This window comes from Pan troglodytes, chromosome 20 (assembly GCF_028858775.2).
Source record: "Pan troglodytes isolate AG18354 chromosome 20, NHGRI_mPanTro3-v2.0_pri, whole genome shotgun sequence".
In the NCBI taxonomy this organism is placed as follows: Eukaryota; Metazoa; Chordata; class Mammalia; order Primates; family Hominidae; genus Pan; species Pan troglodytes.
Window position 1 is genome coordinate 39,567,745 of NC_072418.2, and position 24,714 is coordinate 39,592,458.

General features: G+C 41.4%; 1 protein-coding gene across 10 annotated transcripts in view; it reads right to left on the reverse strand.

Annotated features, from left to right (window-relative positions):
* Nucleotides 1-24,714, reverse strand: part of ZNF420 (zinc finger protein 420) — a 126,181-nt gene that overhangs the window by 25,480 nt on the left and 75,987 nt on the right. For 8 of the 10 annotated variants that reach the window (XM_054673361.2, XM_016935764.4, XM_016935763.4 and 5 more), the window contains 2 exons: nucleotides 18,173-18,261; nucleotides 16,160-16,286 (listed from right to left, as the gene is read on the reverse strand). The exons of the other annotated variants lie outside the window; for them this stretch is intronic. In XM_054673361.2, the coding sequence (XP_054529336.1) occupies nucleotides 16,160-16,286; nucleotides 18,173-18,181 (136 nt within the window). In that variant the 5' untranslated portion in view covers nucleotides 18,182-18,261. The remainder of the gene's footprint in view (nucleotides 1-16,159; nucleotides 16,287-18,172; nucleotides 18,262-24,714) is intronic. 10 annotated transcript variants of the gene reach the window in all.

Sequence of the window (24,714 nt, forward strand, 5' to 3'; positions counted from 1 at the left end):
CCCGTCTCCCTCTCCCGTCTCCCTCTCCCGTCTCCCGTCGCCCGTCTCCCTCTCCCGTCTCCCTCTCCCTCTCCTTTCCATGGTCTCCCTCTCATGCCGGGCCAAAGCTGGACTGTACTGCTGCCATCTCGGCTCGCTGCAGCCTCCCTGCCTGATTCTCCTGCCCCAGCCTGCCGAGTGCCTCCGATTGCAGGCGCACGCCGCCACGCCTGACTGGTTTTCGTGTTTTTTTGGTGGGGATGGGGTTTCACTGTGTTGGCCGGACTGGTCTCCAGCTCCTAGCTGCGAGTGATCCGCCAGCCTCGGCCTCCCAAGGTGCCGGGATTGCAGACGGAGTCTCCTTAACTCAGTGCTCAATGGTGCCCAGGCTGGAGTGCAGTGGCGTGATCTCGGCTCGCTACGGCCTCCACCTCCCAGCCGCCTGCCTTGGCCCCCCCAAAGTGCGGAGATTGCAGCCTCTGCCCAGCCGCCACCCCGTCTGGGAAGTGAGGAGCGTCTCTGCCTGGCCGCCCATCATCTGGGATGTGAGGAGCCCCTCTGCCTGGCTGCCCAGTCTGGAAAGTGAGGAGCGTCTCTGCCCAGCCGCCATCCCACCTGGGAAGTGAGGAGCGCCTCTTCCCGGCCGCCATCCCATCTAGGAAGTGAGGAGCGTCTCTGCCCGGCCGCCCATCGTCTGAGATGTGGGGAGCGCCTCTGCCCCGCCGCCCCGTCTGGGATGTGAGGAGCGCCTCAGCCAGGCCGCGACCCCATCTGGGAGGTGAGCGTCTCTGCCCGGCCGCCCCGTCTGAGAAGTGAGGAGACCTTCCGCCTGGCAACCGCCCCGTCTGAGAAGTGAGGAGCCCCACCGCCCGGCTGCCACCCCATCTGGGAAATGAGGAGCGTCTCCGCCCGGCAGCCACCCCGTCCGGGAGGGAGGTGGGGGTCAGCCCCCCGCCAGGCCAGCGCCCCGTCCGGGAGGGAGGTGGGGGGTCAGCCCCCTGCCCGGCCAGCCGCCCCGTCCGGGAGGGAGGTCGGGGGGTCAGCCCCCCGCCCGGCCAGCCGCCCCGTCCGGGAGGTGGGGGGCTCAGCCCCCCGCCCGGCCAGCCGCCCCATCCGGGAGGTGAGGGGCGCCTCTGCCCGGCCACCCCTACTGGGAAGTGAGGAGCCCCTCTGCCCGGCCAGCCGCCCCGTCTGGGAGGGAGGTGGGGGGGTCAGCCCCCCGCCCGGCCAGCCGCCCCGTCCGGGAGGGAGGTAGGCTCAGCCCCCCACCCGGCCAGCCACCCCGTCCGGGAGGTGAGGGGCGCCTCTGCCCGGCCGCCCCTACTGGGAAGTGAGGAGCCCCTCTGCCCGGCCAGCCGCCCCGTCCGGGAGGGAGGTGGGGGGGGCCAGCCCCCCGCCCGGCCAGCCGCCCCGGCCGGGAGGGAGGTGGGGGGCCCAGCCCCCCGCCCGGCCAGCCGCCCCGTCCGGGAGGGAGGTTGGGGGGTCAGCCCCCCGCCCGGCCAGCCGCCCCGTCTGGGAGGGAGGTGGGGGGGTCAGCCCCCCGCCCGGCCAGCCACCCCGTCTGGGAGGTGAGGGGCGCCTCTGCCCAGCCGCCCCTACTGGGAAGTGAGGAGCCCCTCTGCCCAGCCAGCCGCCCCGTCCGGGAGGGAGGTGGGGGACTCAACCCCCCACCCGGCCAGCCGCCCTGTCCGGGAGGGAGGTTGGGGGGTCAGCCCCCCGCCCGGCCAGCCGCCCCGTCCGGGAGGGAGGTGGGGGGGGTCAGCCCCCCGCCCGGCCAGCCGCCCCGTCTGGGAGGGAGGTGGGGGGGTCAGCCCCCCGCCCGGCCAGCCACCTCGTCCGGGAGGTGAGGGGCGCCTCTGCCCGGCCACCACCCCGTCTGGGAGGTGTGCCCAACAGCTCATTGAGAACGGGCCATGATGACAGTGGCGGTTTTGTGGAATAGAAAGAAGGGGGAAAGGTGGCGAAAAGATTGAGAAATCGGATGGTTGCCGTGTCTGTGTGGAAAGGGGTAGACATGGGAGACTTTTCATTTTGTTCTGTACTAAGAAAAATTCTTCTGCCTTGGGATCATGTTGATCTGTGGCCTTGTCCCCAAGCCTGTGCTCTCTGAAACATGTGCTGTGTCCACTCAGGGTTGAATGGATTAAGGGTGGTGCAAGATGTGCTTTGTTAAACAGATGCTTGAAGGCAGCATGCTCGTTAAGAGTCATCACCACTCCCTAATCTCAAGTACCCAGGGACACAAACACTGCGGAGGGCCGCAGGGTCCTCTGCCTAGGAAAACCAGAGACCTTTGTTCACTTGTTTATCTGCTGACCTTCCCTCCACTATTGTCCTGTGACCCTGCCAGTTCCCCCTCTGCGAGAAACACCCAAGAATGATCAATAAAAAAAAAAAAAAAAAGAACACAAAGGAAAAAAAAAAAAGGGCTAATATCCAGAATCTACAAAGAACTCAAATTCACAAGAAGAAAACAACCCCATCAAAAAGCGGGCAAAGGATATGAACAGACACTTCTCAAAAGAAGACATTTATGTAGCCAACAGACACATATGCAGCCAACAGACACATGGAAAAATGCTCATCATCAACTGGCCATCAGAGAAATGCAAATCAAAACCACAATGAGATACCATCTCACACCATTTAGAATGGTGATCATTAAAAAGTCAGGAAACAACAGGTGCTGGAGAGGATGTGGAGAAACAGGAACACTTTTACACTGTTGGTGGGACTGTAAACTAGTTCAACCATTGTGGAAGACAATGTGGCAATTCCGCAAGGATCTAGAACTAGAAATACCATTTGACCCAGCTATCCCATTACCTGGTATATACCCAAAGGATTATAAATCATGCTGCTATAAAGACACATGCACACGTATGTTTATTGCGGCACTATTCACAATAGCAAAGACTTGGAACCAACCCTAATGTCCATCAATGATAGACTGGATTAAGAATATGTGGCATATATACACCATGGAATACTATGCAGCCATAAAAAAGGATGAGTTCATGTCCTTCGTAGGGACATGGATGACGCCGGAAACCCATTCTTAGCAAACTATCTCAAGGACAAAAAAACAAACACCACATGTTCTCACTCATAGGTGGGAATTGAACAATGAGAACACTTGGACACAGGAAGGGGAACATCACACACTGGGGCCTGTTGTGGGGTCGGGGGAGGGGGAAGGGGGGGAGGGATAGCATTAGGAGATATACCTAATGTAAATGATGAGTTAATGGGTGTAGCACACCAACATGGCACATGTATACATATGTAACAAACCTGCACGTTGTGCACATGTACCCTAGAACTTAAAGTATAATAATAAAAAAAAAAGACAAAAAAAAAATGAGAGAAGAGCTGGAGTTAGGGAATATGGAAAATTCTTTTGTATTTTTCTGTAAAAAGTAGCAAAGAAATGGAGCTATATCAAGAGGAAAATGTGTGTCAAAATATTTGGTTTTGTTTTTTTTCCTTTTAAGATAGAAGAAATTAAGGCATGTTTGTATGCTGATGAAAATTATTGTAAAAGATATGGACAAGTTCATGTTAGAAGAGACAAAGGGCAATTCCTTCAACAGTGTCCTTAAAAATATGAGAAGGAATGGAATTCAGTATACAAGTGAGGGTACTGGGCTTAAGTAAAGGCACAAAAAGGTTACATGTTAATAGGAAAAGAGGTCGAATGAGTATAGATGAAGGTAGGTAAACAGACAAGGAAGCAAGAATCTCGCTTCTCTTCTGCTAGCTTCAGTTTTCTCAGTGAGATCAGCTCAGGGACATCATCTAAGAGCCAGGCAAGAGGATGAATAGTCATGACCATTATGTAACCAACAACTTAGCTCCTAAATAAACAAAAACTAGCAGACATATAGAGAAATTAATCACCATCATAGTAGAGAATAGAATATAAACAGACCAGAAATAAAAACAAGGAAGACTATAACATAATTAGTAATATAGGTAGATAAAACTGACATAAAATATTTTTAATGATCACATTAGCATAAAACTAAAAATTATAAAAACATAGAAAAAACATATAATCCTAGAATTAAGTTACTAAGACAATTCTATATGATGTTTGTTATAGAAGGAAATAAAAATAAAATTTTAAAACAATTTAGACCCAAATAGCAAAAGAAACTTTGTGTGAAATCCCAAGAAATCAGCTAAAATTGTACCCAGGGAAATTTACAGTCTTAAGTGCATTTATTAAAAAACAAGAAATATTATAGTTAAGAGAATTAAGATTTCACCTCAAGAAGAAGTGAGCAAAAAGCATAACTAAAAACAAAAATATAAGTGAGATAAAAATCAGAAAATGAGTAAATTAGAAACGTAGAAACAGCAGAAATAATTAGCAAAATCAAAATACCAAAATTATTTGAAAATATCCATAAATAATACAAAAAAAGTGACGTGCAGAAAAAAATTAGATTTAGCACAAATCCAAAGCACTGGAGAGAAAAAGGTAACCATAAATTGAGGAGTTAAAAAGTGTTTATGAGAGATTATGGGAGTGACATCAGCAAGATGGCAGAAATAGGAGGTAACCCACTCATATCCCCTCACGAGAATTCTGCACCCATCCACAGATAAAAGTCTCTTTGCAGAAGCTTTGAAATTCAGGTAGGAGGTTGTAAAACTTGAGTAAAGCCCAAGACCTAGGAAAGTCATTTTGAGAGTGCAGACTGGCACGCAGGTGGCCGATCTCCCATGCTGATCCCATGTTCAAAGCTTGAAAATGGCCCCATTCCCCAGAGGGCTTGGCTACAGCCCCATTTGGCCTTGGGCGTGCAATCAAAACCATCTGCCTAAAGGTCCAGGAGGAATCATGCACACTAGTGTCTAGGTGGAGAGTCTCTTATGCCTGCTGACAACAGTCCTGGTAGTGAACCTCACAGTTGCTCTGTGGCTTAGCTCCAGCCTCCTCAGCTGGGGTGCCAGCTCAGAACCGCTCATACAAGGATCCAGAGTAAGATTCATCTGTATCTCATGGTTTGGGAGTTGGAGGCTTCACGATGGGCTCACCAACCTCTGTCCCACAGCAGACCTTGAGGAAGCCCAGTCTTTGCCTTGGGCCCTCCTGCAATAACTGGAGAACTATCCCCTCTGTGTAGACACGGTGGGAGACACACCCATGTGGGCTGAGATGGGCTCATCAGCTGCCATCCCATAGCACATCCTCAGGGGGTCCAGGCTCAGCTCCAGCACCTCCCACTGCAGTCAGGGAACTATTCCATCTGTGCATGGAAGCCTCTGTCCCACAGCAGATCCCAAGAGGGCCCAGTCTAAGCTCTAGCCCCTCCTGTTGTAGTCATAGAACTACCCCATCTCTGCAGAGACATGCTGGGAGATGTGCACCTGTCTAAGCCAACAAGATAGGCTTGCCAGCCTCTGTCCTGTAGGACAGCAAATCCTGAGGGGGCCCAGTCTCAGCTCCAGCCCTCTCACTGTAATTAGAGACCTATCTTGCCTGTGCAAGGACCTGCTGAAGGCACACCCATCTGGGCCACCAGGACAGTCTTCTGGGCTCAGGTCCCTGTCTGGACTCCCATACAGCACCAGTATCCTTCTTGGGTTTTCTCTAGGTCCACCCAGGTGGAGAGCCACAACAACCTTGGAGCCCTTGCAAGGCTAGTAGGAAGCCTGGGCTTAATGCCCTTTAATGCTGAGATGGATGCAGTGGTTACAGGCTCAAGGGAATACAACAGATAGTCTGTTTAGAATGTCTGGAAGGCCTTTGGAAGAAGGATGGGCACAAACAAAGCTAGACTGCGAACTTGATTGATTGATTGAGATGGAGTCTTGCTCTGCTGCCCAGGCTGGAGAGCAGTGGCATGATCTCAGCTCACTGCAACCTCTGCCTCCAGGGTTCAAGCAATTCTCCTGTCTCAGCCTCCTGAGTAGCTGGGACTACAGGCACACACCACCATGGCCAGCTAATTTTTGTATTTTTAGTAGAGATGGGGTTTCACCATATTGGTCAGGCTGGTCTTGAACTCCTGACCTCAGGTGATCCACCCGCCTCAGCTTCCCAAAGTGCTGGGATTACAGGCGTGAGATACCAGGTTCTGGCCTGCAAACTCTTGAATAAATTGCTCAGTGCACAGACATCATGTGTCCATAAACATCAAGAACATTCAGGAAAATATGAGCTCATCAAATGAACAAAATAAGGTGCTAATGACTGACAAAATCAATGTACAAAAATAAGTAGCATTTCCATAGGCCAACAGGAAACTGTGAAAAGGAAATCAATCCCATTTATAATAGATAGCAAAAAAAAAAAAAGGAATAAATTTAACCAAAGAGGCAAGAGTTTTACAATGAGAACTATAAACATTGACAAAAGAAATTAAAGAGGAAACTAATAAGTGGAAATATTTTCCATGTTCATGGATCAGAAGAATTAACATTGTTAAAATGTCCATACTACCCAAAACAATCTACAAATGCTATGCAATCCCTATCAAAATACCACCAATGACACTGCACAGAAATACAAAGAAGAATCCTAAAATTCATATGGAACCACAAAAGTCCCCAAACAGCCAAAGCAATTTTTTTTTTTGAGATGGAGTTTTGCTCTTGTCGCCCAGGCTGGAGTGCAATGGCACACTCTTGGCTCACTGCAACCTCCACCTCCCAGGTTCACGTGATTCTCCTGCCTCAGCCTCCTGAGTAGCTGGGATGACAGATGCCTGCCACCACGCCCAGCAATTTTTTGTATTTTTAGTAGAGATGGGGTTTCGCCATGTTGGCCAGGCTGGTCTCAAACTCCTGGCCTCAGGTGATCCACCTGCCTCAGCCTCCCAAAGTGTTAGGATTACAGGTGTGAGCCACTGCGCCAGGCCGCCAAAGCAATCTTGTACAAAAAGAACCAAGCTGGAGGCATCAAACTCCATGACTTGAAAATATACTACAAAACAACAGTAACCAAACAGTATGGTATTGGCATGAAACCAGACACATAGACCAATGGAACAGGATAGAGAACCCAGGAAAAAAAAAAATCCAAGTATTTGCAGCCAACTGATTTTCAACAGGAAGGCCAAGAACACACATTGGGAAAAGGATACTTTCTTCAGTAAATGTTGCTGGGAAAACTGAATATCCACCTGCAAAAGAATGAAACTAGACCCCTGTCTCACCACTCAACTCAAAATGGATTAAAGACTTAAATGTAAGACTGGAAACTATGAAACCAGTAGAAGAAAACACAGGGAAACAGACATTGATCTGGGCAAGGATTTTTTAATAATACCTCAAAAGCACTGACAAATGCAAAAACAGATAAACATACTACATCAAAGTAAAAAGCTTCTGTACAGCAAAGGAAATGAGAGTAAAGAGACAACCTACAGCCTGGGCGTGGTGGCTCACATCTATAATCCCAGCTCTTTGGGGGGCCGAGGCGGGCAGATCACAAGGTCAGGAGACTGAGACCATCCTGGCTAACACAGTGAAACACCGTCTCTACTAAAAATACAAAAAATTAGCCGGGCGTGGTGGCATGTGCCTGTAGTCCCAGCTACTCTGGAGGCTGAGGCAAGAGAATCACTTGAACCTGGCAGGCGGAGGTTGTAGTGAGCCGAGATTGCACCACTGCACTCCAGCCTGGGTGACAGAGCGAGACTCCATCTCAAAGCAAACAAAAAAGAGACAACCTACAGAATGGAAGAAAATATTCACAAACTATGCATCTAATAAGGTGTTAATACCAAGAATATATAAGAAAGTCAACTCAACAGCAAAAAAACAAATAATCTGATTAAAAAATAGTCAAAAGATTTGAATAGGCATTTCTCAAGACATACAAATGGCTAACAGGTAAATGAAAAAATGCTCAATATCACTAATTATAGGGAAATGCAAATCGAAGCTACAATCAGATATCACCTCACCGCTGTTAGAATGGCTATTAAAAAGACAAAAGATAACAAATGCTGGTAAAAATGTGGAAAAAGGGGAACTCTTACACACTCTTGGTGGGAATGTAAATTAGCACAGCCATTATGGAAAATAGTATGGAGGTTTCTCAAAAAAGTAAACATAGAACTACCATATGATCCAACAATCTAACTACTGGGTATACATCCAAAGGAAAGGAAATCAGTATGTCAAAGAGGCATCTGCATTCCCATGTTTACTGCAGCACTATCCACAATAGCAATAACATGGACTCGAACTCAGTGTACATCAAAAGATAAATGGATTTTCAAAAATGTGGCATATATGCAGAATAGAATACTATTCACCTATAAAAATGAATAAAATCCTGTTATTTTTGACAACTTGGATGAAGCTAGAGGACATTATATTAAGTGAAATACACCAAGAACAGGACAAATATCACATGATCTCACTCATATGTGGAACCTAAAAAAGTTGATCTCATATAAGTAGAGCGTAGAACAGTGGTTACCAGATGCTGAGGGGGTGGCTGGGAAGAGATTGGTCTATGGGTACAAAGTTATAGTTAGATAGGAGAAATAAGTTCTGATGTACTATTGCACAATAAGGTGACTATATAGTCAACAAAAATGTCCTGAATGCCTGCAGATAGCTAGAAGAGAGCATCTTGAATGTCCTAACCACAAAGAAATGACAAGTGTTTGAGGTGACAGATATGCTAATTATCCTGATTTGATAATTACACAATATACATATGTATAAAACATCACATGGTAGCCCATAAATATGTGCATTATGTTTCAACTAAAATAAAACAAAACTTTTAAAAGTGTTTATGAAAAAACCTATTAACGCAACAGTAAATTAGAACTGGATGAAACAGATGAAAAACATGAAAAATAACCCATGAAGATATAATAACTGATATACAGCAATAACCACATAAAAAATTTAAATTTGAGCTCAGTGTCTGTGCTCCTAAAAGGCAATAGATACCTATGACTGATGATCATTTGTATCTGCTGGTCATAGTACCTATTATATCTAATATTCAAGGCAATAGATTCCAGTGACTGGTAGGACTGGCAATATTATCCAAACATTAAAGAATATATAGGCCGGGTGTGGTGGCTTATACCTGTAATCCCAGCACTTTGAGAGGCCAAGGCAGGTAGATTGCCTGAGCCCAGGAGTTCGAGACTAGTCTGGGCAATGTGGCAAAACCTCATCTCTACAAAAACTACAAAAATTAGCCAGGCATGGTGGCACGTGCCTGTAGTCTCAACTAGGATCACCCGGGCTCAGGGAGGTGGAGGCTGCAGTGAGCTGTGATCAGGCCACTGCACTCCAGCCTAAGTGACAGAGGGAGACCCTGTCTCAAAAAAAAGAAAAAAGGATATATAATTCCAATCGTACATAACTGTTGTTGAACATATAAAAATATGGTAATCTACCCTAGTCATTTTACAAAGTTAAATTAACTAGTATAACAACATTGAAAAATGACCTTAGGAAAACTAAGCCAATCTCGTGAACAAACAAAGGTAAAATTTTAAAAGAAAATATTAGGAACATAGAATCTAGCTGTGTATTTAAGGCATAACACATCATGATCATATAAACTTTATCCCACAAATGCAGGAATAATTCAACATCAGAGTCCATTTTCCCACATAAAGAAGTTAAAGAATAAAATAGCATGATTTCAAGAAATGCAAAAAAATTTTTAATATATTCTAAGACCTTTTATTAAAAGTTCTCTAAAACTGGAATTAGGTAAAAACCTAGTTAAGAGTATCTACCAGATGCCTATAGAAATACATTTAATAGTTAAACATTAGAAACACTGCCAATAAAGTTTGAGAAAAGATAAGAATGATTTGTTTTCAAATTCCGCTCCAGGGTCCTACTGAATTTAGTTGCCTTTTTTTAAAGGTACAAACAGAAAAGGAAGAGACCACATATTGTATGTAGAGAGCAAAACTGTCCACCTAAAAATCCACTATAATCCACTGAAAAACTATATTTCCATAAGATTTTCAATTTATAGAAATCAATACTTTCTCATATATATCAGTATTAGCCATTTAGAAAATGTTACAGAACAAAATATTCCTATTCATATTATAAACAAAATGTACTGAGAAATTGCTTAAGAAATGTGCAAGATCTTTTAAGAAAAAAACATGAAACTAATCCCAGCACTTTGGGAGGCTGAGGCAGGCAGATCACAAGGTCAAGAATTCAAGACCAGCCTGGCCAACATAGTGAAACCCTGTCTCTACTAAAAATACAAGAATTATCTGGGTGTGGTGGCAGGTGCCTGTAGTCCCAGCTACTTGGGAGGCTGAGGCAGGAGAATCACTTGAACCAGGGAGTCAGAGGTTGCAGTGAGCCGAGATCACGCCACTGCACTCCAGCCTGGGTGACACAGCGAGACTCTGTCTCAAAAAAAAAAGAAAAAAAAAGAAAAGAAAAAACCATGAAACTTTACAGAGAACATAAAAAGAAAAGCAGATTTAGCATGTTGAACAATAAAAGGATTCAATATTGTTAATATGTAAATGGTACATCCGATTTCTTAAAAAACACTAATAAATACTGGAAAAATATGACAGATGTCCTTTTAAAAGTATGTGAAGCATAAAAGAAAGTAAACAAGATCCAGGGGTGCTACAATGAAGTAGGAACCAGAAAGTAGAGGGAGTAAATATGCTCTGAAGTTACAGTTACCCTTGGGATATTTGTTGATTTTAATTACCTAGATGTTTGTATATTAATGGTCTGAAAAAACTGAACAGACAAGACCTTTCCTCAACAAAAGAGCAGGGATTACAAACAAACCTCTTTACAAAATTGGAAATATTCAAGACATAAAGTTCAGAGAAAGAAAAACAAATCCAGCAAACCTTAAAGGAAAATGACAAGGGACTTTTCAGTCTTGGCCTAGACTCTCAAAGAAAAGGAGAAAAAAAGTGCTATGGATAATTCATCATTACACAAGAGTCCCCATGGATACAAGAAACAGCAAAATTAGACCTGTTTCCCAGAAATTGGGATTGTATGACACATAAGTGCTGGAAATATATGAAAGTATAAGATAAAAACCATGAGAAAGGGATGAGTTAAAAAAAAAAAGATCTGGGAGAGGGGGAGAACATCAAACATCTAGAAGTGAAACAATATAATCAATTACATTTAAATCTTAAAGAAAAAAAATCTTAAAAGCAGCCAGAGAAAATACAGATTACTTACAAAAGGAATAACAATGAAACAGATGGCAGACTTCTCAAGAGCAACAATAGAAGCCAGAGGACAGTGGAATAATATCTTCAGAGTGCTGAGAAAAAAATAATTGTCAGTATAGAATTTTATACCTAGTTAAATCATCAGGCAAGAATGACAGTGAAACAAGGTTATTTTGCAACAATGACAAAAACAAACACTTAGAGCATTTATTAACAATAAGACAGGCCGGGGGTGGTAGCTCACACTTGTAATCCCAGCACTCTGGGAGGTGGAGGTGGGTGGATCACCTGAGGTCAGGAGTTCGAGACCAGCCTGGCCAACATGGTGAAACCCCGTCTCTACTAAAAATAAAAAAATAAGCTGGGCTTGGCTGCGGGCGCCTGTAATCCCAGCTACTGGGGAGGCTGAGGTAGGAGAATCGCTTGAACCTGGGAAGCGGAGGTTGCAGTGAGCCGAAATTGCGCCACTGCACTACAGCCTGGGCAACAAGAATGAGACCCCATCTCAAAAAAGAAAAGAAAAGAAAAGAAAAGAAAAGAAAAAAATAAAACCAATAAGCCTTCCCTAATGTATTTCATGATAAATGAAATATCCCAGAAGGAAGGTATAATGAAAGAGGAACAGCATACAAATAAAAGATAATTACATCAACAAATCCACAAGCAAACATTGCCATTATGAAACAAAAATAATGCCCATTTTGTAGGTTAAAAAAAGAACAGAACTAAAATACCAGACAACAATACCAGATTGGAGAAACAGATCAAAGTTAAAGCATTTCAATATCCTTTAATTATCTTAAGGAAAGTTAGACATGAATTTTAGACTTCACTAAATTAAGCATGTATTTGTCAAGTGACACAAACAATAATGATAATAACTAAAGTACCAAAACAGGCAGAAATACCCCCAAAGTATTTAAATTCACCGGCAATGGCAGAAATGTTCTTCTGTTTTTCATCTACAAATCAACAAAGATATTTCTTTTTTTTTTTTTTTTTGAGACAGAGTCTCGCTCTATCACTAGGCTGGAGTGCTGTGGCGTGATCTTAGCTCACTGCAACCTCCGCCTCCCAGGTTCAAGCGATTCTCCTGCCTCAGCCTCCTGAGTAGCTGGGATTACAGGCATGTGCCACCACACCTACCTAATTTTTGTATATTTAGTAGAGATGGGATTTCATCATGTTGGCCAGGATGGTCTTGATCTCTCGACCTCGTGATCTGCCCGCCTCAGCCTCCCAAAGTGCTGGGATTACAGGCATGAGCCACCGCGCCTGGCCTTAACAAAGATATTTCTACGTGCTAATAGCCACTGTTGATAAAGTATATAATAGGTATACATTGCTGGTATACTTCTGATAAGAATTCTGTGACAATAAAATATATATTTGACATAGAGATGTCAATTTTTTATCTCTCCTTAGAACCTCAACTAATTGCCACATAGGTTACCAATTTATTTCACGGTAGATACTATTATTTATATGTCTGTTTTTCAACTTGCTGGCCTTGAAATCCTAGGGGTGGAGATAGAGCAAGTTTATTGCAAAGCAATATGCAAACCAAATATTGTATGTGGACTGAATAAATATGTTTTAGTATCCATCAAAATATATAATGTCCATTAAATATATAATTTTCAGACACAATTACAATCAATAAAAACTATAAAATACCATTGACATTAAAAGGAATTAGGTACACATGATAAAAAGTTAAAGATAACTTTTAAAAATAAATAAATACTGTATGTTTTCCAAACAAAACAAGCGGGAAAATGGAGTTGCAAAAAATAAAACAAGATTGTATCCACCCTGATTAAGGAGGGAGAAATTTTTTTAAGCCCATAAGATAAAAAGAGGAAACAAAAAGCATAAAATAGGGGATAAATAAATCCAAGTATATTGGTAATAAATTAAATGGAGTGAACATTCAATTAAAAAAAATTCTCAGATAATACCACAGTGCAGTGGTTATCAAACATGGCTAAACATTTGAAAAACCTAGAGAATTTCAAAAAATATGATACTCATGTACCATGCCTAGAAATTATTATTTAATTGGTCTGGGGTGTGGCCTGGGCTGTGGAATTTTTTAAAAGACCGCAGCTATTTCTAAAGTACACACAAGTTTGGCAACCATTTCCATATTATTTCTGCACAATTCAGTGGCTTTTAGTATACCCACTGAGATGTGCAACAATCACAACAATCTAATTTTTAAACATTTTTTCACCCCCAAGAGAAATGCTGTCTGTGTTCATTAGCAGTCACTTCTCATCTCCCCACTCCCCATTCTCCATCTGTTCTACCTCTTCCCCATCCCCAGTGCTGGGTAACCAGTAACCTACTTTCTGTCAGTATAGATTTCCCTATTGAGGACATTTCATATAAATGCAATCATATAATATGCAGTGTTTGTATTTGGCTTCTTTCACTTGGCATGGGATATAGTTTGGATGTTTGTCCCTTCCAAATCTCATGTTGATGTAATCTAACGTTGAATGTAATCCCCAGTGTCAGAGGTGGGGCTTGGTGGGAGGTGTTTGGATCATGGGGGTGGATTCCTCATGAATAGCTTCGTGCCATCTTTGTGGTAAAGAGTGAGTTCTTGGCCGGGTGCACTGGCTCACGCCTGTAGTCTCAGCACTTTGGGAGGGAGGTGGGCGGATCACGAGGTCAGGAGTTTGAGACCAGTCTGGCCAACATGGTGAAATACCATCTCTACTAAAAATACAAAAATTAGCTGGGTGTGGTGGCAGGTGCCTGTAATCCCAGCTGCTGGGGAGGCTGAGGAAGGAGAATCGCTTGAGCCCAGGAGAAGGAGGTTGCAGTGAGCCGAGATCGGGCCATTGCACTCTAGCCTGGGCGACAGAGCAAGACTCTGTCGTGAGTTCTTACGCTATGAGTTCACGCGAGATGTGGTTGTTTAAAAGAGCCTGAATTTCCTCCTCTCTCTCGCCCCCTCTCTTGCCAGTGACACACCGACTCCCCCTCCCTTCCACCATGACTAAAAGCTTCCTGGACCTCACCAGAAGCCAAGCAGACACTAGTGCTATGCTCGTACAGCCTCCAAAGCATGAGCTAAGTAAATCTCTTTTTATTATAAATTACCCAGCCTCGGGTATTTCTTTATAGCATGTTTCCAAGGTTCATCCATGTTAAAGCATGTATCAGAACTTCATTCCTTTTTATTGCTGAATAATATTTCGTTGTAAGAAAATACCAAATTTTATCCATTCATTAGTTGATGGACATTTGGGTTGTTCCCACTTTTTGGCTATTGTGAATATCAAGATATAGTGCACTTCTGCCTCCAAATCTTGAGAATGCCTGGTACTGTAAAGCTGCCAATTTATAGCATGTGAAATAATTATATCATTGTGGTTTTAATTTGCACTTTTTTTTTTTTTTTTGAGACAGAGTCTCCCTCTGTTGCCCAGGCTGGAGTGCAGTGGCACAATCTCGGCTCACTGCAACCTCTGCCTCCTAGGTTCAAGCGATTCTCCTGCCTCAACCTCCAGAGTAGCTGGGATTACTGGCATGCGCCACCATGCTTGGCTAATTTTTTGTATTTTTAGTAGAGATGGGGTTTCTCCATGTTGGTCAGGCTGGTCTCGAACTCCCGACCTCAGGTGATCCGCCCTCCTCGGCCTCCCAAAGTGTTGGGATTACAGGTGTGAGCCACCGAGCCCAGCCCAAAGTTCTTAATATGTAATATTCAACTACCAAGCACAAGACCGCGCCCGGCCAACCATTCCCTCTTTTGAAAGTGGGAAGAATGATAATAAAAACCAACAGGGAAAGGACGCAGTAGAAATTAGGTAAGAGTCTTTAGGAAGATCATGGTGAAAAACCCTTGCTTTTCTCCTCAAGTCATAGGTTTTTTTTTCCACACAACTTGGGTCCTCTAGGGACATGTATTAATCATTGACTTCCTAAAGGCTTCAGAGGAGAAAGGAAGGAAGAGGCAAGAGACAGTTTATTCCAGCACAAGGAATAAAGTTATCATCTAGGTTGGAAAATCACTTATTAAAGTTGTAATTGATACGGATTTTGTTTCATATAAAAATACTACAGAAGAAAACAATAAAGTTTCTTAGACAATCACAGGTTCCCCCTCAACTATTTTACAATAAAAGATGATTCTAGCATATTCATTCAATGTCCAATGCAAGTTTTTTTTTTTTTTGAGATGGAGTCTCGCTCTGTCATCCAGGCTGGAGGAGTACAGTGATGTGATCTCAGCTCACTGCAACCTCCACCTCATGGGTTCAAGCAATTCTCCTCCCTCAATCTCCTGAGTAACTGGGATTACAGGCACACACCACCCTGCCCAGCTCAATTTTTGTATTTTTAGTGGAGATGGGGTTTCGCCATGTTGGCCAGGCTAGTCTTGAACTCCTGACCTCAGGTGATCTACCCACCTTGGCCTCCCAAAGTGCCGGGATTATAGGCGTGAGCCACCGAGCCCAGCCCAAAGTTCTTAATATGTAATATTCAACTACCAAGCACATATAAGACAATGTGTTTGTTCTAATTAATGGGTTGTGTTCATTTGAGTTGTTGGTGAAATGCATTGATCTACTCTATCACTATACAAATGATGTAAACTCTTTTATCAGAAAAAACATACATCTCTGCATCTATTTTTTAAATCTGTGACTGGGCATGTGAATTATTTAGAGCTCCTTTAGCAGATCTAAAGTGTAACAATGTACAGGCTGTTTTATCTGCCAATATTCCAAGTATCCCAAACTTCAAATCTAGCCCTTTGTTCATCAAGGAAGATGGTATTAGAAGGCAGTGGTAAGGCTTTTTGAAGGATGGAAAAGATAAAGGTGCCCTGAGAAACCATGTCTACTTCCAGTAATTTCAAACTCCTCCTTTGAAAAGAATAAGAAATTCAGTTAATTACTTAAAAAGGAAATTTGAAATAACAGCAGAGAAAGCAGCCATTCCAAAGGTAGATCCTGAAATATGAAGGCTAGATTCCTTACCTAGTGATACCAAGTTGCTATAGTTCTCCAACATCACGTCTCTATACAAATCTCTCTGAGCAGAGTCCAGGCATTCCCACTCTTCCTGAGAGAAGTCAATGGCAACATCCCTGAACATCACTAATTTCTGAAACAACAAACAAAATGTTAATTTTGGAAATTAAAAAAATGCTTTTCTTTTTTTCTTTTCTTTTTTTTTTTTGAGATGGAGTCTTGCTCTGTCGCTCAGGCTGGAGTGCAGTGGCGCGATCTCGGCACGCTGCAACCTCCGCCTCCTAGGTTCAAGCAATTCTCCTGCCTCAGCCTCCTGAGTAGCTGGGATTACAGGCACCTGCCACTGTGCCCAGTTAATTTTTGTATTTTTAGTAGAGATAAGGTTTCATCATCTTGGCCAGGCTGGTCTCGAAATCCTGACCTTGTGATTCACCCGACTAGGCCTCCCAAAGTGCTGGGATTACAGGTGTGAGCCACTGTGCCCGGCCAAAAAAATACTTTTTCAATGGAGAGGGAGATGAAGGGGAACCCTCCACAAAGGAAGCAACAGAGCACCTGGGCTGAAAAGTACAAATATGTTCCTGATTATTCCTATTGCTATAGTTTTGTTGTTGTTGTTGTTGTTGTTGTTTTGGAGACAGGGTCTTGCTCTGTCATCCAGGCTGGAGTGCAGTGGCGCCATCATAGCTCACCGCAGCCTCCAACTCCTAGGCTTAAGTGATCCTGTCTCATTCTCCTGAGTAGTTGAGACCACAGTACGTGCCACTCACAGTACATGCCACTGTGCCCTGATAATTTTCCAATTTTTTCGTAGAGACAGGGGTCTTGTTATGTTGCCCAGGCTAGTCTTGAATTCCTGGCCTTAAGGCTTAGGCCTCCCAAAGTGCTGGGATTATAGGTGTGAGCCACTGCACCTGGCCTGCTACACATATTTTCTGCATATAGAACATCTTACTTTACAGATAAGTCTGGGAATAAAATAAATGCAATGTCCCAATTAAAAGAAGTAGCATACACAAGCATTTTATACAATATGTATATTGTGTATCATACATTCTCAATAAATGTAAGTTTCTCTCTTCACTATTTAAGGAATAAACAAAATAACTGGTAAAATTTTTCTGTAAAACCTTATAAAATAAGATTTGTATAAAATTAAAGAATTTATTGAAGCTCCAGATTCACCGTTAGATCAGAGTACTATATCATAAACATTTTCCTTGTCATAAATAATTTAGTAAATATTTTATAGGCTACAGAATAGCTCCATATAATGAATATGTCTGACTTAATAAGTGCTCATATTTGAACATTTTAGGTTGTAAAAATCTTGTAAGTATTTCTTGGTTCTCAGAGTTTATAATTCTCAACAACTTCTGCTGGTGAATGATCATCTTCACTATGATCATATTTACCATTCATCCGTAAATGTAACTTTTCATCATTCTAAACAATAGAAAGGTGAAAAACATAATCCAAATTTATACATTCAAGACCAGCACATAATGTCGAATTTCAAATTGATCCATATTAAATTATATGTTCCTGGGGAAGATCCCTGATCTCTCTGTATTCAGTCCCTAATCATCTTCCTAATCTTAAAAACTCATAAAGCATGCGCGCTTGCCACATATTGAGAGTGAGCCCAGTCAAGACCAACTCCTGTCTTGTCTACCTGGGAACTTAGATCTAAAGAGAAGTTCAAAAGGTTTTCATGTGTGGTGCCATTTAACATCCTCCTCTACCTTATGAAATCAGGGAACTCTACTTTTGTTAGATCAGTGTTCCTAGTCAAAGATTACTGAACAATATACATATTGTTGAGTAAGTATGTGACTAAAGGTTAGATTAGAAAGACACACTTAGGGAAGACACTATCACTTATCAGAATGGGACAAACTGAGGAGCACATTCCTGAGTGAGGTCAGTTAGGAATGAAGCTTCAAGAGTAAGGAATACAAACACACACATACTCTGTAAAAAAGTAAGTGAAAAGAGCACAAGGAAACTTCAATTTACCCGAGCCATGGTTTTTAGAGCTGCAAGAAATGATCAGTCCTCTTCTGGGTTCCTATCTTAGGAAAGCACAGAGTCTGGAGAATGTAGAGCTACGGAGGAGAAAGCAGAACCGTGAGACCAGGTGTTTTGCAAAGTAACAAATGATTCAGTTGGAATTATCTTTATTGTTCTTTTCTTCCTGTTTCTCCCACCCCCAAAACACACACTAAGGGGGACAGATATACGTTGTGGTTCTTAACTTGATCAAACTCAATGCTTTCTATATACAAAAAGAAAATATAACAATGTCTCTACCACTTCTGAAATGAAACTCATAGGTAATAACGACACATCTATAGATGTCAAAAATGGAGACAATGAACAACTTAATATTTCAATATATTTATGATCATACACAACTACATTAGAAGGCACAAATAATTAAACGCTTATGCCTACAATTACTTATAATGAAGAAATTTAGACTTACAAAACGACAATATGTAACTAAGTATTGTTGACACCTTTTATATTTGACATTTTGAAATAAAGGCTAAATATATGTGTGTTCATGTGTACGTATAGAATAAATAGAAATGCATTATCTATAAATGGAGGTTTCTATACATATTTGCTATAGGCAAGACAAATAACACAATTAGCATTGCCATCAATACTATAACTTTTTGAAATGGTTAAAAAAAACTCAGTAAATTTCTTAAGCGAAGTAGAGCCTTTTTCTCAATCAAATCATGGTTGTATTCCTGGAAGATACAGCTAATAGTAAAACCATCCAATAATAGGAAAGTATATAAATTCAGCAAATTGAAAAAGTCATGCACAAAATGCATTATGTAAGAGATTCCAGACCCGGAAAATCATAAACACATTTTTTCCAGGTATGGTTCTCAATTTTGCAAATCACAGACAATTTTTTGTTATGCACTGATGGACAACTAAATCATAAGTTGGCAAACTACTGTCTACCAACTAATTTGTAAATAAGGTTTTATTGGAATACGTCCATACTCATTCAGTTATATAGTGCCTTTGGCTACGTTCACACTACAGCAGCAGAGCTGAAGAGTTGCAACAGAGACCATGTGGCCCGCAAAGCCATATGAAATGTCTAGCCCTTTACAGAAAAAGTTGGGTAATCTCTAACCTAGATCCGAGACCTCACTCCTTCAAAAGCTAGAAATCGGCCGGGTGCAGTGGCTCACGCCTGTAATCCCAGCACTTTGGGAGGCCGAGGCGGGCGGATCACGAGGTCAGGAGATCTAGACCATCCTGGCTAACATGGTGAAACCCCGTCTCTACTAAAAATAAAAAAAATTAGCCGGGCGTGGTGGCGAGCGCCTGTAGTCCCAGCTACTCGGGAGGCTGAGGCAGGAGAATGGTGTGAACCCGGGAGGCGGAGCTTGCAGTGAGCTGAGATCGCGCCACTGCACTCCAGCCTGGGCGACAGAGTGAGACTCCGTCTCAAACAAACAAACAAAAAAGCTAGAAGTCTTTACCCTCAACCCAGTTACTTTAACATTCAACAGTACCTAGATATATTTCCAAAACACCCTCTAGGGAGAATAACTGCCCCTGCAGAGAGTCATTGATACAGGTGCTCAATACATTTTTAATTGAAAATTTGATTTCTTCAACATATAGATTTCTCCAAGAGATACTTGGGCCCATCCTAACAACCTAAAAATAATTCAGATAAGATGAAAAGTCATAATTTCTTTTAAATTCATCAGAGAGCTGAGGGCACAAATTTAAAAGACCTGAACTCCAAAAAAGTGCCAAGCTCTTTATTTTTATTTTTATTTATTTATTTATTTATTTTTGAGACAGGGTCTCACTCTCAACCAAGCTGGAGTGCAGTGGTATGATCATAGCTTACTGTAACCTTGAACTTCTAGGCTCAAGTAATCCTCCCTCCTCAGCCTTCGAAGTAGCTAGGACTGCAGGCATGTGCCATCATACCCACCTAATTTTTACTTTTTTTGTTGGGATGGGGTTTTGCTACATTGCCCAGGCTGGTCTTGAACTCCTGGCCTCAAGCAATCCTCCTGCCTCAGCCTCCCAAAGTGATGGGATTATAGGTATAAGCCACCATATGTGGCCCTAAGCTCTTCTTAAGAGCCACATATGGACGCTCCCATCTATGGCAGAGCTTAAACTAAATTGTATTAATAATAGTTCAACCATTCCAATAAAAAGATGGTAACAAGACAAGATAAAAATGCATGTTCCAACTACATGCTCTTTACAAGAAGCACATTTTAAATATAAAGATGGGCTAAAAGTAAAATGGGAAGATACACCATCAAACTCTAATCACAAGAAAGCTTGTATGCCTATATTAGTATAAGACAAAATAGACTTCAAGATAAAGAGAAATACTAGCAATAAGGAGGATCAACTCATCAAGAAGACAGCAATCCAAATGTAGAGATTTAACAACAAAGCTTCAAACTGTGTGAAGCAAAAATTGACAGAACTAAAGGAAGAAAGAGACAAACCCACAGAGTTGGGAATTGTAAAATCTTTTGCTCAGTAACTGACAGAACAAGTAGACAATAAAATCGATAACAATATAGAGGATTTACATACCACTACATCAAGTACCTTGGCCAAGTTGATAAATATATATTAATAGAATACCACACCCACTTACCAAAAGCCAAGCTGGGCTGAAGAGAACTGAGCTGCAAGGTGTTGGAATAAGTGATTAACACAACCAGCCTTTAATCACTTAGTAGTCACTTAATTTAAGAGGCTAACCCAGAGAAAGCGCTGAGTACTCCACTGTTTCACTCCCCCAACCCCAACCATGAAATAGCACCTGGAGAGGGTCAGAGAGGGTCAGGCAGATCAGTGCAAATGTGGATCAGTGCAGAAGTGAGTCATCTCACTGCTAAGGGAATGCAGAACAAAAAGCTCCTATCATTCATTTTATGGACTGGGACCAGGGGACAAGAAGACAAGGGAAGGGCTAAGAGTGAAAAAGTAGTGAGGCCTGGCTGGGCACGGTGGCTCATGCCTGTAAGCAACCCCAGCACTTGGGGAGGCCGAGGCAGGAAGATTACTTGAGGCCAGAAGTTTGAGACCAGCCTGGGCAACATAGCAAGAATCTGTCTCTACAAAATAATAATAATAATAATAATAATAATAATATTAATAATAATAATAATAAAACATCAGCCAGGCACTGTGGTGCAAACCTGCAGTCCTAGCTACTTGGGAGGCTGAGGCAGGAGGATTGCTTGAACTGTCCAGGAGTTCAAGGCTGCAATGAGCTATGATCACGCCACTACACTCCAGTCTGGGCGACAGAGCAATATCCTGTCTCCAAAAATATGTTAAAAAAAAAAAAAAGAAAAGAAAAGAGAAGAAAGAAAAAAGAAATAAAGAAAAAAATTAAAACTACCGGATACTAAGAGTGGGGAAAAAACGTGTCTTCAGAGTTTCCCTCTCCCTAGATTAGGATGTCCTCTCGGCAGAGGCACCTGATGAAGAGGCCTCCTAATGGAGGTGCCTGGGTTAGGAATGTAAACACGCATAACAGCATGGCTGGTCTGGGAGGCCTGAGTCCTGCACTGCAAATCCCTTTAGAGACTGTAATGCACTAGAATTGCACCACGTCTGCTGCGGGGAGGCCACCTTTCCCCTGTGTGGCCTGCCAGGAATGACCTGGTGGAGCCTGAGAACCCACACATAGGATTTTAGCAAGAGTCAGACTCTTCATTAACAACTGCGTATGGAAAGGTCATCAAAATAAACCAGATGCTGGGTCATAAAACAAGTAACAGTAAATATTTTAAAAACTGAATTATACAGAGAATATACTGTGGTCAGTGTCCACATATTATTAAATTACAAACTAGTAACAAGAATCTCCAAATATTTGGAAATTAAACATACTTCTAAATAACCCATGCAAAAAGACATTGAAAAATATGCCAAACTGAGTGACAATGGAAACACACTTATCAGATTCTGTGAGCTGCAACAAAAGCAGTATTTAGAGGAAAATTAAGAGTGTTAAATGCTTATGTTAGAAAAATGATTTAGGCTCCCACCTTAGGAAGCTGGAAAAAGAAGAGCAAGTGAAGCTGAAAGTAAGAAGAAAAGAAAGAATAAAAATAAGCACAAAATCCACAATATAAAGTAGATTACAATAGAGAATATCAACAAACTCAAAAATCAATTCTTTCAAAAGATTAATACAGTTTACAAACCCCTACCAAGTTTTCAAAAAAAAATATTACCAAAGTGGAGACTGGACCACAGATTTTTTAAGGCTTTAATTAAAAAGATAATACAATTCTATGCCAATAATTTTGGCAATTTCAACAATATAGACAAATTCCTTAAAACAAAAATTGCCAAAATTCACACAAGAAAAAACAGAAATACAAATCATCCCATGGATATTAAAGAAATTGAATGTGAGAAACAAACAAATAAACTGTCCACAGAGAAGGCCCAGATGGCTTTACTGGTAAATTCTACCAATATTTAAGGCAGATATAATACTGTTCTTTCACAAACGTTTTCAGAAAACAGAAAAAGGAGACAGCAGTCTGTTCTACATTTTGAGGCCAAATAACCATAATACTAAAACCTCACAAAGATATTACATGAAAAAAATTACAGCTCAATAGCTTCTAGGAAGACAGACATACAACAAAGTTATAAAGTATTACCAATCAAATCTATTTGACTTTGGAACCACAAGTATGTTTTCTATAACTATAATCACAAAATTAAATCAAAATGAAAAAAAATCTCTAAGAACGAAAAGCAAAATGAAACAAACTTATCTGTGCATAAAGCTGGAAGGTTAAACATATAAAGGAAGTGATTATTTTCGGGAACTTTAAAATATAGTCATTTGACATTAGACCCAATATAACCTACAAACAAAATAACTATAAACTGTTTTTCAAAGTTGTCTTAAGAGTTTATGTTATAACTTTATGAAGTTATGTCTTAGTTTTTCAGTAGTTATACTGTTATTAATAATATTGGCATTGTTAGTCTAAAACTAATATATGTATATAACCTGAAATGATTATACACACACATATATCAGTGAGAATCTTAATATCATTAATCATTACGAATTAAGATTTTTTCAGATTATAAAACACAAATATAAAATCAAAGATAGTAAGAAAAACTCTATAATCTTTTAATTCAATTGGAAATATCAGTATACACTCAGGATTTTTTTTCTCCTTCTAAAAAATTTGTATTTCACCAGCTCCGTTAAGGCTAGAAGCAATGACAACTAGGAGCAATGAGAGTTCCTACTATCCTTGTTGTGACTTCTTAAAAGCACTTCTTATAAAAGGAACCAGGGCTCCATAAAGAAGTGGCTGATTTTATGTTTGGGACAGGAAATTGTACAAAATGAGCCTGGAATACCCTGTCAGCACGGAAAGTCTGGAATCTGCCAAAGACTACTGGGGTCATGTCAAAAAGAATAAAAAGGAATCCAAAAGCAGACAAATCAGAGAGGGTAAACCTTCCACTTGCCATACGTGGAACAATGTGAGCATTAATAAGAACAGTTATCGTTACAGATCGAAACATAACAGATATGTTTTAATGCACAAGTTAATAATAATAGTTTAAAAGAAAAACACAGAATAAGCTTTGAAAGATGCTGAAAAATAATAAGAGAAAAACCAATCTTTCATTCCAGTTTTTCTTTTTGCATAAACTATTCTTCAGGTAACCAAGACATTGAGAAAGGATGTCTCCCTTTATAGATATAGTCCAGCTAATAAATGCAGAAGAATTAGAATATAATTCTGTAACCCCTGATAAAATAACATATTCACATAAAGATGTCAATAGCTGGCTGTTAACATCACATAAAGGAAAACAACCAGATACTATGCCCTACTTCAGAGAAGTGCACATCACTATGTATGATGGATTAGTAAAATAAAAAAAAAAAAAGTACAAACGGGGCCAGGCATGGTGGCTCACGCCTGTAATCCCAGCACTTTGGGAGGCAGAGGTGGGTGGATCACGAGGTCAGGAGATCGAGACCATCCTGGCCAACATGGTGAAACCCTGTCTCTACTGAAATACAAAAAATTAGCTGGGCATGGTGGCACGTGCCTGTAGCCCCAGCTACTATAGAGGGAAGAAAGGAGCAGGTAGAGGGGACAGAAATGGACACTAGACTTCTTCAAATTCATCTTATTCTGTACTTTTGATTTTAGATATATGTTATGTAATTTTAGAACAAAATCAAATCACAGTGGGAGAAAAGCAATCCCTAAACATGAAAAGCAATATAAAACAAATGAGCATAACTGCATTTCCAGCTGGAGCTTAACCATATGAGAAGTGTTATTGTAGATGACTTTTAAACACAGTAATTTGATTATAGATCCCTAGTGGGCTATATCCTGTCAAACTCCAACAGGACTTTATGTTGTTTTTCTATATTCATATGGTTGGTTAAAATATTGGTATTGTTATTTTGAAATTCTTCTCAATCCAAAAGAAGGCAGAAAAGGGAGAACAGGAAATAAAGAACAGAT